The 12,816-nt window shown below is 41.4% G+C and overlaps 1 protein-coding gene across 5 annotated transcripts in view; it reads right to left on the bottom strand.

Annotated features, from left to right (window-relative positions):
* LOC147028117 (SID1 transmembrane family member 1-like) overlaps positions 1-12,816 on the bottom strand; it is a 101,252-nt gene that overhangs the window by 78,132 nt on the left and 10,304 nt on the right. For 3 of the 5 annotated variants that reach the window (XM_085878202.1, XM_085878201.1, XM_085878203.1), the window contains exons 2-7: positions 9,752-9,885; positions 7,051-7,194; positions 4,693-4,738; positions 4,341-4,442; positions 3,558-3,632; positions 3,143-3,218 (exon numbers count right to left, since the gene is read on the bottom strand). In XM_085878202.1, coding sequence (XP_085734328.1) covers positions 3,143-3,218; positions 3,558-3,632; positions 4,341-4,442; positions 4,693-4,738; positions 7,051-7,194; positions 9,752-9,885 — 577 coding nt within the window. Of the gene's footprint in view, positions 1-2,964; positions 3,013-3,142; positions 3,219-3,557; positions 3,633-4,340; positions 4,443-4,692; positions 4,739-7,050; positions 7,195-9,751; positions 9,886-12,816 lie in introns of all 5 variants that reach the window. The other 2 variants (XR_015057433.1, XM_085878204.1) reach the window with 1 other exon arrangement.

The following is a 12,816-nucleotide window of genomic DNA, read 5'->3' as shown; positions in this document are numbered from 1 at the left end:
TCCAAGTCAATTGGATGATAATTGAGGATTTTAGAAATACCACCTTAGTTGTTGACTTTGGACGTATGTTGACCTTTTGGTCGATGTTGACCTCAAAAATCACTGGCTGGTTGAATTCATTGACATGGAATATAAATCCTTTTCAAATTTCAAGTCAATCGGATGAAAATTGAGGCATTTAGAAATCTCACCTAAGTTGTTGACCTTTGGCCTATGTTAACCTTTTGGTCCATGTTGACCTCAAAAATAAATGACTGGTTGAATTCAGTGACCTGAAATATAACTTCTCTTCAAATTTAAAGTCAATCGGATGAAAATTGAGAATTTTAGAACTTCCACCTTGGTTGTTGACCTTTGGCCTATGTTGATATTTTGGTCCATGTTGAACTCAAAAATAATTGGCTCATTGAATGAATTCAGTTACCTGAAATAGAAATCCTCTTCAAATTTCACGTCAATCGGATGAAAATTGAGGATTTTAGAAACACCACCTTAGTTGTTGACTTTGGACCTATGTTGACCTTTTGGTCGATATTGACCTCAAAAATCACTGGCTGGTTGAATTCATTGACATGGAATATAAATCCTTTTCAAATTTCAAGTCAATCGGATGAAAATTGAGCAATTTAGAAATCTCACCTAGGTTGTTGACCTTTGGCCTATGTTGACCTTTTGGTCCATGTTGACCTCAAAAATAAATGACTGGTTGAATTCAGTGACCTGAAGTAGAAATCCTCTTCAAATTTCAAGTCAATCGGATGAAAATTGAGGATTTTAGAAATCTCACCTAAGTTGTTGACCTTTGGTCGATGTTAGCCTTTTGACCTTTTGACCTTAAAAACAATAGGCTTCTTCCTTATGACACACTCCACCATGTGGTGAAGTTTTGTGGAGATCGGTTTAAAATTTTGACCTGTAGGCGACAAACAGACAGAATAGCAAAATTGACGAACCAACATACTTGAAAATCTTCGATTTTGCAAGTAATAAATGGACCCAAATGCAATACCCTCTCCGAGTTCTTTGGCAAGGGTAATAATTGGTTGGTTGAATTCAGTGAACTGAAATATAAATCCTTTTCAAATTTCAAGTCAATCAGATGAAAAATGAGGATTTTAGAAATACCACCTTAATTGTTGACTTTGGACCTATGTTGACATTTTGGTCGATGTTGACCTCAAAAATCACTGGCTGGTTGAATTCATTGACATGGAATGTAAATCCTTTTCAAATTTCAAGTCAATCGGATGAAAATTGAGGCATTTAGAAATCTCACCTAAGTTGTTGACCTTTGGCCTAGGTTGACCTTTGGTCCATGTTGACGTCAAAAATAATTGTCTGGTTGAATTCAGTGAGCTGAAATATAAATCCTCTTCAAATTTCAAGTCAATCGGATGAAATTTGAGGATTTTAGAAAGACAACCTTGGTTGTTGACCTTTGGCCTATGTTGACCTTTTGACCTCAAAAACAATAGGCTTCTTCCTTATGAGAAACTCTACCACGTGGTGAAATTTCGTGAAGATCAATTTAAAATTGTGACCTGTCGGCAAAAAACAGACAAACTGACAACCAGACAGACAACCAGACAGACAGACAGACAGAGACAGACAGACAGTCATACAGACAAACAAACAAACAAACAGACAGACAGAATAACAAAATCGACTGACCAATGTACTTGAAAAATCTTCGATTTTGCAAGTAACAAACAGACAAAGGGGTGAAAACAGAACCTCCTTCACCTTCGCTGGCAGAGGTAAAAGGAGGTTTGGCTTTAGAGTTGTTTTCCCATCACACAAACACAATTCAATGGACTTGTCCAAATGCTTGCTCTTTCCAATATTTCCTTGTTCCACTTAGTAGACTAGTATAACAGGAAGGGCACTCGGTAGAGTACATACTACCGCCACGTATTGCCTGATCCACGAAAACATATTGGGCCCAATACATTTTTGAAACATCATCCTTTTATCGTTTTTGCCCTATCTCTCAATGGTGAAAAAAACCACAGAGTTGGTGTCAAAGCCACCCAATGCTCGCCTGTTTATACATTTATCGTTTTTAAAAGACTAGTCTAATCATATTTTTTATAAAGCATTCCAGTGAAGTCTGATCCAAATAATTTTTAAAGCAATATATGTATTTGTATACTGTCATCAGTAAAAAAATAGTGTGGTAGATAAAAACATTAGAAAGGAAATAACTTGCACCAAAAACTTTAACATTTTCACGCTGACGCTCACGCCGGGGGAATCGCTATAGCTCTCTGTTCTTCGAACAATAAAGCGAGCTAAAAATCACTTTAAAAATTAAATACTCCTCGTGCCCAGATCGAGATTCGGATCTTCACCAAAATCGAAACATTTCTTTGTTGTCACATACCCAATGGTGAAATTTCATCAGAATCTGTGCACAACTTTTTGAGATATCATCTCTATTATAACACCAAGCTTGCACACTAAAAACTCGGCTCGCCGTAACACGATCCCTATGAAACTGCTGTGGCACCTAGCGGACATGCCGACAATGTTTGGGAAGTCTTGGCGTTCCATAGTACCACTTGCATTTTGCACAATGCGTATTTTTGTCATTCCCCGTGTACGGTCTGCCGTCTGCTACCAGCTATGTTGTACTGCTATCCCGTGCATGTGCGTGGGTATCGCTAGTGCTATATGTTAGTTTAGCCCTTTCTCTTAATGGTGAAGAATCACTTAAAAAATTCTCGGATCCGGATCAGGATTCAGATCTTTAGCAAAATTGAATAATTTATTCTTTGTCACACACCCAACTTGTCCACATAATTTCATCCGAATCCGTCCACAACTTTTTGAGATGTCGTGCTGTGTATCATTTTTGGCCCTATCCCTCAATGGTGAAGAATCACTTTAAAAAATGATAGTGGTCGGATCCGGATCCGGATCATCAACAAAATCTAAACAATTCGTCATTGTCACACACCCAACCTGTCCACAAAATTTCTTCTCGATCATTCCACAACGTTTTGAGATATCCTGCACACAAACAGACAAACAGACAGATAAATAAACAGACAAACAGAGAGGGGTGAAAACATAAACCTCCTTCACCCTCGGTGGCAGAAGTAAAAAGAAAGGAAATGAAGAAGGAGATAAGGAGACTTACCACCTGTATTCTTGCACATGTTCTCATGAAAGGGCACCATGAGCACAATGTAAACATCATCACCGAATTCCTTCTTCTGCAGGATAAAGGGAAAGACCAAACACCAAAAAAGGAAGATAACCGTCTTCCTGTCTTTTGCACACATACATGTACACAAAAGTCGCAAACACACACAAATGCCTTTTAATCAGAAATTGTTTTACGGTTTAACTTAATATATGTTGTAAAGATTGTTGGTACCGTACCCAGAATGCAGTTGGTGAGTGACAGCCTCCAATACAACCTTAGGGCAGCCGTTCCATAGGAAGTGCAAATTAAATTACAAGATGTAAATGGAGTTCCGGAGTCCTAATACTGGCGGATATTTGATGAAAGTGAGGGAGGATACCTTTCCTTTGTCTCCTTAGCCATTTACCTGCAGCTTGATGGCCGCCTTGGTCGTGAAAGTGAGGTGCTGACCTGCAAACTCATTCAAATCGCGCGGTAACTCCTGCAAGGAGAAGCAAGCCAGAGGATACATCAGCACTTTGGTCAAATGAAAGTGCACTGCCAATAACAATGCACAATATGTATTTGTATGTGGTTATGGCCCAGGTATAGATTTGGATCAGAATATGCTTGCAGGCAGTCATGAGGAGGAGTAAATTCCTTGTGAGGAAATGCCTGGCTGAGTGCGGTGAGAAAGACGCCGCCGTTGTTTTGGTGTTGTTACCTAGAGTGCCCCGGGAAGTGATGACACTTCCCCCAAGCTCAGTGGCTCTGTCTCATCCAACCTGTGTAGTCCTGTGTTGTGTCTTGTGTATTCATCTGGATGTCCATGTGTATGAGGTGTGTGTGTGTGTGTGTGTGTGTATGTGTGTGTGTGGGGGGGGGGGCAGGGGGCAGCTTCACTACGAGCCTTAGATCCTGTAATAATAATTTCAAAAATCATCCAAAATTTTTTGAAGCTGGAAGGCATGCTTTGAACAGGCTTTGAGCCCTGACACGTTTCCACACATGGCATGAGATCCTCACCCTGACTACAGTGCTTGTGTTGATGCTTTGTGAAATTTGACTTCAGCTGTAAAAAAAAAAATAATAATAAAAACTGCCTCTGGTAGTACATACAGCTCTGAAGCTGCTAATTACCTTCAAAATACTATGGCACAGGCCTGTTCTGAACTGACAATGTAACTTTTATTTAGAAACGGTGTAATACCTTTGTATGCTGCGCAGACACGATTCCACAGACGTTACTTGTGTTTGATTCAACGTTGACCGTGACATCATTTACATCATTTGGGAATTGAAATAGGAAATACTGGGGAAAGCCATACAACAGGATACAGAAGATGGAAGACAAAAAGCATGGCAATGAGGTCAATGTTGAAAGTGAATAATCATAATGATAATAACAATAATAATAATCATAAACAAGGAACAGCAACAAACTCGTGTTATTATTGTAAAACATTATTTAATTTTAACATTGTGAAAATATGATATTCATGTAATGTGATAATGTTGCAAGCAGAGCATTGTGGTGTGGGTGTTGAGGTGAAATTTAGTACCTGTGGGTGAGCAGGCATGACTTCCACCTCCCTACTCATGCTTGTACTGCAACATAAAACAAACAAAATAAACAAACAAATAAACAAATGGTGAATATTACTTGAGTGTAACAAACCTCAAATTGTCTGTCATGGGTTAAAATCTCAGCCCAGCTACTATCTTGGTTTTTCACGTGCCGGGAGATCCACCAATGTGCGTGCCATCTCTTGGCTGCACGATAAACTGGTTGCCCTGTCTAATAGCGTTAGTTGGTGGACATTAAGGATCCCGCAGTATCCTTCACAAAGAGTTATTGTCTGCAAACTTAACAAACACCAAATTCCTTCCAAAATGTGCAGAGGCGGAGGCAGTCACCACTTTCCCTCCTCGTGGGTCCTTCCATTTGAAATGTAAAAAATGCTTTACAGAGACAATCTGAGTTCCCCAAACGCAACGTGTGGGCGTCTCCAAATAAATTATTGTGAAATACACTGAATGTGAACGATACAATTTTTCTTTTCCATCAAAGGACGTAAAGTTAAAAACTTGATAATGATTAAATATCATATTTCTGCTTTTGAAAGCAAGTTGGCGAATTAAGATGAACTACTGCAGTGATTGGTCAAAACGTTAGTGGGTAGGAATTATGACTTTGGCCAGAGCCCCCAGAACACTGGTCTTCTCTTTAAAAAGAAAAAATAAATAAACAGCATCATCAAGCGAGAATTAGCTAATGTAACAGCTAGCCTAACAAGCACTCTTCATTTAATTTCAAACACAGCATGTGGCTGCTGTTTTACATTATTACTGGGAGTGTGGCTGTGCCGTTGATGCAGGTCCCCATGTTGGTTAACGCAGGACTTTTGAATTGTCCAGGGTGCCAGCGACATCTCACCTCCTCTTCAAAAAGGACACCGTGAGATCTCTAGCATCTATTAACTAATGCTCACTATGTCTCTCTGAAAGGACTGTCTGGACCCCCCCCTCTCCCCCCCATCTACTTTCTCAACAATCCTCTTGAAGAAGTCCTTTCATTCAACCTGGGTCTCACTATCTGCCATGATCATTCCTGGGAAAGCCACATTTCCAAAATGGCCTCCAAAGCCAGTCACCGACTGGGCATCCTCCATTGTGCAAAGTCCTTCCTCGGCACACTTGAGCTCTTGACCACAAACAAAGCTTTTGGCGACAGCCTGATAGAGTACTGCTATCTCCTCTGGGCTGGTGCTCCTGCCTCTCACCTTTCTCGGCTTCACGCTGTGGAAACAAAGGCATTTAGGATCATTGGTATCTTTCGCGATGAGGCTGAGTCTTTGGGTTTCTCACTCTCTCACCACAGGTATGTCAGTGGTCTTTCTGTCTTCTACAGTCTCCTCTCCGTCCTCACCCCGCCCCCTCCCACTCTGTCTGAGATATGTCACTGGCTGGTTGAATTCATTGACATGGAATATAAATCCTTTTCAAATTTCAAGTCAATCAATTTCAAGTCAAGTCCCCCCCCCCCCCATATTTCCACAGGGTGCTCAAGGTTCGCCAGCAACCCCCTTTTGCTAAAACTACCAAAATCACGAATCACTGCTCACCTTCACTCTTTCATTCCTTATTTTCCCGCCATTGGAACAAACTCCCACACTCTCTTCAATCCCACGTCTTCAAAACATCTGTTCATCACCATCTCTTTTCTTCCCCCATTCAAAACCATGATATTTTCTACCCCTACTAATCCACTCCAAACCCATCTCCTTCAAATTCCCTGCTTTCCTTCCTGAAAATCCCTGTAGTGTCCATCTTGCTTACCCCGTGTAACTCTCCCCATCCCTCTCCCTTCCACAGATCTCCTTATGTTTCTGTTCCGCACTCTTTTTTTTCCTTCCCTCTCCCACCGCTCCTGTCTCCTGCTCCTCTAGTTGTATGTTCTGTGTGTTAGCTCTCATATGAGCCTCGACAGTGAATACAAAAAAAAGAAAAATGTTGGCAGATGAGACGCTTAGTTTAATGTCGATTGGAGGAACTGCACACACATCAATGGATTGCCCTGCCTGCGAAACACCAGGATGCCAGTTTTACGGCTGGGCCGAGATTCAAACCCAAGCTGGACATCTCATAGGTGAGTGCGCATACCTCTTGGCTATTCAGCCACAACTCCTCTAAAAGAATGGTACACTCCATTATGCAATGTCTACCATGTACCAGGCCAAGACTTGAGTCACATCATCTTCCATAAAGGATCGAATTGAAACAACTCAAAGATGAGCACACGACCAATTAAGCTATATTAATATCCTGGTAATGATGTTACATGGTTCATTTTTTTTAAACACATAACAATAATCGTGACATGCAATAAGTTCTTCTTAGAGTGTCATTTTGGGTCTCACTTTATCTCGAAGTCCTTCAGAGGTTCCATGTCCACTTCAATGATAACGGGACCACCAGTGTTGACAACAACATCAAAGTAAATATTTCTCATTCCAGATGTTGGTGTTGAAGGGAAGTGCAGGGTGTGACTCTGTTCCCACAGACTACACACATATATATGGTTGGAGGGTGATATTGCAATTTGGGGCAGTGAGAAAAAGAGAGTCAGACTCTTATTAATAATTATTATAATTTTAAAGTGATAATTAATACGTTTGTACAAACAATACTTGTTAAACGTGGCAATTATGTGGAATGAACTAAAATCTACAAGTTATAATTTTTGTTTACTTGTGCCAAAGCATAAGATGATTCAGAAAGGATCACCTGCTGAACAAGTCGAGGTAAAAAGAGCAAAGATTACAGATCGGTTTGTTGCTCTGATGTGAGTTTATAACACGTGGAACAACTTGTGAACATCTCGAGGCAAATACCAGACACACAAAAGGATGTGGTTGCACAGACAAAGGCGGTGGGACGGGTTGAGAGCAACGCATAGTGGTTGTTGCACAGACAAGAACTTCAATAAATGGACAAAACATCAATCTTTTTATGCGTATGCAAGCTATAGACTCACTGAAGAGTAAAACTACAGAGAATGAAGTTGTGAATAAATCTTCAAATTTGTGGGCCTTGAGATGGGTGGGCATTTGGTCAAAAGCTTCACAATTCATTAACACGGACCACGACCCAAAAGGAATAAGGTACGATTGGTTCGATGTGTTTGTAAACGTTTGTATCAAAACCAAGCAGAACGGAGGAAGAACAATGGATGAAGGTGAGGGTTAAGCAAAATGAACAAAATGGACAGTGATAGTACACGATACAAACGGACAAAATGAGTTCATAGAACATCTTACCGCACGCAGTCTTGGGGGTGGGGGGGGGTGTAGCATATACCAGAGACAGATTTAATGCTTAATAATGCAACACCAGGTTTTAGGGGTGTATGACAAGTTTGGAAGTTCAATCTTTGAAGTTGGCCAAATGTTTTTTTTCTGGTTCTCCTGAAAGTGGACATAAACTTGTTATGAGCTTTGTGGAATGATGTGAGATTGCCTTCAGTTAGGTTTGCTTTCCAGTAAAAGAAGATAAGTTGCTTCAAGGCAACACCACAGGAATCACTGTACCATGGGTGGGAGGATGGGTGGGAAAACTGAAGACTAGATGTGATAAATGTGTGTATAAGAGAGAGGTTTCTGTGGAAGAATTTTCAGGTTGAGTTAATATCAGTGGCAGTATTTATTGGAGACCAGTCCTGAAGTAAGATGATGACTTTCAGTTCCTGCCAATCTGCCTGAGTGAACTGCCAGACTCACCGGCGCTGAGGCAGCTCTCTGAGAATAGCCAGAGAGATGTTGGCTCTCATAAGCACATGATCAGATTAACCAATTGGAGCAGAGGAAGAGTCGGAGACATTCACGGGAAAGTTTGTCATCACCAAGTTCAGAAGTGAGGATTTTCCATTGGCAGAAATCCTGTTCAGAAATTTCAGATTGAGTGAGTCCCACAACCAGATTGAGTCAAGTGATGCAACCTCTCTTACAAGGCATGGTGTGTCAACAACATCACAGAAGTCCTTTGTTGACACACCATGCTTGGTAAGAGAGGTTCTAACACTCAGCCAATTGGCGTGGTGAGAACTCTGAAATCACCACCGATGAGGAAGAGCGAGAGATAGAGATATATAGAGAGGGAGAGAGGGAGAGAGGGAGAGAGGGAGAGAGGGAGAGAGGGAGAGAGGGAGAGAGGGAGAGAGGGAGAGAGGGAGAGAGGGAGAGAGAGAGAGAGAGAGAGAGAGAGAGAGAGAGAGAGAGAGAGAGGGAGAGAGAGAGAGAGAGAGAGAGAGAGAGAGAGAGAGAGAGAGAGAGATTGGATGAGTGGTTAAAAAAAAGAAGTTGGTGTTGATTGGCACCATTAAAGAAACACTGGTAATCATCGTGGAGAAAACATACACTTTCAAATGATTTAATGAGCCAAGGGTAGTAGAGGAAAAGCAGAAAAGGTTGGAATGAAAGTTGGACGTGATCAAGTTAAGTCGAGAGTGGCAGGTGGTTGGAAAATATCTTCTTCTTCTTTCGGCTGCTCCCGTTCGGGGTCGCCACAGCGGATCATCCGTATGATCCGCATAGTGATTTGGCACATGTTTTACGCCGGATGCCCTTCCTGACGCAACCCTGGTCGCCTCTTACGACACAGGAATATGGTACACCTATTTTAACCGGGGTATACACCGCCAAGTCGGTGGTAGGAAAATATATGGTTGGGAATCCAACAGATTTGGTGAGGTTGGAAGTGTTAGAAATTGTCATCTCCTTACCTTTACACCTTTTTTTGACAAGTTTTTAAAAACAAGACTCAATCATGACAAAATGACTGGCTCAGATGGAGAACATACTCTCAAACTCAACACCCGATTGACCAATTGCATCATGCATAAACAGCATATATCAAAATGTTGTCGAAAATGTGAAAAAATCTGATGTGTCGGCCCACAAGTTTGGCTTAAAAACTCCACTACAAGCCAATATGACTCATTTCTATGCAAGTGATTACAATAACAGAGCTTGAGCTCAGAAATAAGAGCATCGAGTTGTCACCTAATTTTGAAACTCACTCAAACCACATTACTCTCCATCAAGATCAAGATATGTTCCATACCTTTGATTCCTATAAATCAGTGGAAGGGTCCATGATTTGACTCTCATTTCAGACCACGCCACAAATATCACCTGGCAGCCACGGCAACTTCCATCCGTCACTTCCTTCGCCGTCATCCTCACTCTCAACGCATTCTGTTCAACATAATTCAGAAAAAAATGAGCAACTTGCTGAAGCACATGCATACACTGATACTTTCCAACACACACAAACAAATGAACCCACTCTGCAATGTTGAATCCTGATACCATATCGATTATAATTATTGATTGAATTGTGAATTTACGTTCTGGTTGTAATGATGTAGGAACCCAAGAGACAACGTTAACATATTGGAATGTGTATGTGATCACTGAAGTAATGAGTGACAAACTGGAATTATTTGTCCCAAAATATCCAAACTGTGATAGGCAGATTTTCAAACCGAGCATGAACCTTTTTGTTCCTTCCGATATTTAATGGTTGAGTTACGCCTCGCTGTATCTCCACACCAAATAACAGAACAAGATAGAAACCTTCTGTAAGTATCCAACAGATTTAATTCGGATAATTGTGATTAAAACGCAGAGCATAGGTTTATTAAATAAATAGAAAATAACAGACAAAATTACCCCGGTGCGGGAGTGACGGTCATCTCGGCGAGAAAATATATAGCCTCCTGAATGTAGGGCAGTTTTTGCAAACTTTGAAGTCACGTGACGCGAAAACGAAAGCGAATATCGAAAATCCGTCCCGACCAAATTTAGATATTGTCCCATAGATTTATATGCCACAATCAAATTCAAGATCGCTTGAGAAATGTTAGGAGAAGATAGATTTTGAAAAATCGTCATTTTCGCATTTTTTTGCAAACTTTGAAGTCACGTGACGCGAAAACGAAAGCGAATATCGAAAATCTGTCCCGACCAAATTTAGATATTGTCCCATAGATTTATATGCCACAATCAAATTCAAGATCGCTTGAGAAATGTAGGAGGAGATAGATTTTGAAAATCGTCATTTTCGCAACTTCAAAGGCCTCGTGACTTATCAAAGGACATCGACGCCCATATTATTAGGTCATGCTTGAAGAGATGACCTAAAAAGGCACAAACTTCAACGGGGTTAAACAAAAATAGTACATCCTGTACTATTCCGGTTCCGGTTCTTGAGTAACGGTGGCAGTTCCTCTTCAGGGTCTCTGCCAACTTTCTCAAAGATAAGTTTTCCAGTCGTTTTTGTCGCGTTTTTCAGTCATTTCGTTATCTCTGCGTTTACTGTGTGTTTCTAGTTCGGTCTTGCGTTAAAACTTGTGTGAATTGTTGAGTTTCATCATCTTTTCATGTCGGGTTTCCTTGAGGCCAACCCTTCTTCCCATTTGTGTGCACGATTGTTTATAGTATTTTTCTCCTTTTTACCATCAGTTTATATTTTCTCCACTATTCCCTCCACCCTCCTTCTATCCCTCTCATCTCTACCCTCTGTTTCCTATCTTAAAATGTAAATATACCATCAGCGATGGGGAATCCCCCGCCATTGAAAAATAATTGAAATCAGATAAGCGGTTTTCCATTTTTTACAAAAAACATTTTTTTCAAGATGGCCGCCCCAGTCGGCCATCTTGGATCCGGCCACGCCCAAAAATCAATAGCCTTCTTCCTTTTCAGGTGGTGCTTGTGTGACCCAAATTTCAAATCGATATGGCGAACACTTTATGAGTTATCGCAACTCACAGCTGTAAATGTTGACGCCCAGACGGACGGACGGACGGACGACCCGGGTAACAACAATATCCCCCTTCCGCCACGCGGGGGGGGGGATAAAAAAACTACCTTTTACCTCACATTATACCCCACGTAACCACGTGACTTCCTTTACCGACTCTTCTTCATCCTTCTTCCGATCTACCATCTTCTACTTTTGCCACCCGACATTCACCGTCCACTTTCATGATTTTTTTTTCTTCAACATTTCCTTTACTTAATTTTTATTTATTTAATTTTTACATTCTTTTAACCTCTCACGTTACACCGCTCGTAACCACCTGTTTCCCACCCCCTCTTCTTCCTCCTATAACTTTTGTTGAACTACCAGCTTCATTCAGCGATTGGCAATCCAAACTCACGAAATGCCTTCACAATTTAACTTCGACCTTTCCTTTTCCAAATCTTACGTAATCTTTTTCAAAAAATTTTTTTCAATGTTACATGTAAAAAAAAAATTTTTTTGAAACAAAAAAAATCCTTAAAATGTTACGACTTCCTCGTTCACATGTGTGCTTCTCGGTATTGCATCATAATTAACTATTCTTCTTCTTCTTCTTCTTCTTCTTCTTCTTCTTCTTCTTCTTCTTCTTCTTCTTCTTCTTCAAAAGGCTGCTTTCAATTTTGCCTTTCCTTCATCCTGTGACTAAAACGTCCAACTGTTATGACATTTCTTTTCTCCATTCTCTTTCTCTCTCTCTCTGTCGAGTGCAGCCTGTGACTGCTGGTTGCGACGTGGCTATGCCGTTGATGCAGTGTCCCCCTTACCAGTACACTGGTACTCAATTTGCCGACCTCGGAAGGATGACAGGCTGAGTCAACCTCCTGGTGTATTAATTCAGCGGCCAACGGGACTTGAACTCAGGACCCTGGGATCCCAAGCCGCCACCCAAACCACTAAACCAACACAAGGCTTGTCCGTTCTCTTAATTCTCCTCTCGCCATGTCTCCCATCACCCTCCGGCACCGTGGCCGTGCCTGCTCTCATTGTCTATCCTCCCTCTCAAAGCAACCTTCACACTCTTCCCCCTCCAAGCTTCTCTCTCACCTTTCTCAAAAACTCCCCCTCACTTTTCTTCCTCAACTCCCCCCTCACCATTCTCTCTCCAATCTCCTCCTCACTCCCCCTACCCAAAGTTGCCCCCCCCCCACATGCACAAAACAATCTCCTTCCCCCATCCTTTCTCTTCAATGTCATCACTCCACCTCCTCCAATCTTCAACTGCCTTTTGCCCCCTCTCTTATTACTCCTCTTGGTACCTCAACCCATGACCACCGAGCCTTTTCTCCTCCACATCCAGCCCTCTCCCCTAGCTCTTCTGC

Source organism: Eptatretus burgeri, chromosome 4 (assembly GCF_056783735.1).
Source record: "Eptatretus burgeri isolate ZD-2024b chromosome 4, Ebu_testis_v1, whole genome shotgun sequence".
Lineage (NCBI taxonomy): Eukaryota > Metazoa > Chordata > Myxini > Myxiniformes > Myxinidae > Eptatretus > Eptatretus burgeri.
Note: the sequence above shows the minus strand (reverse complement) of the source record. Positions and strands in the feature narration are given on the sequence as shown.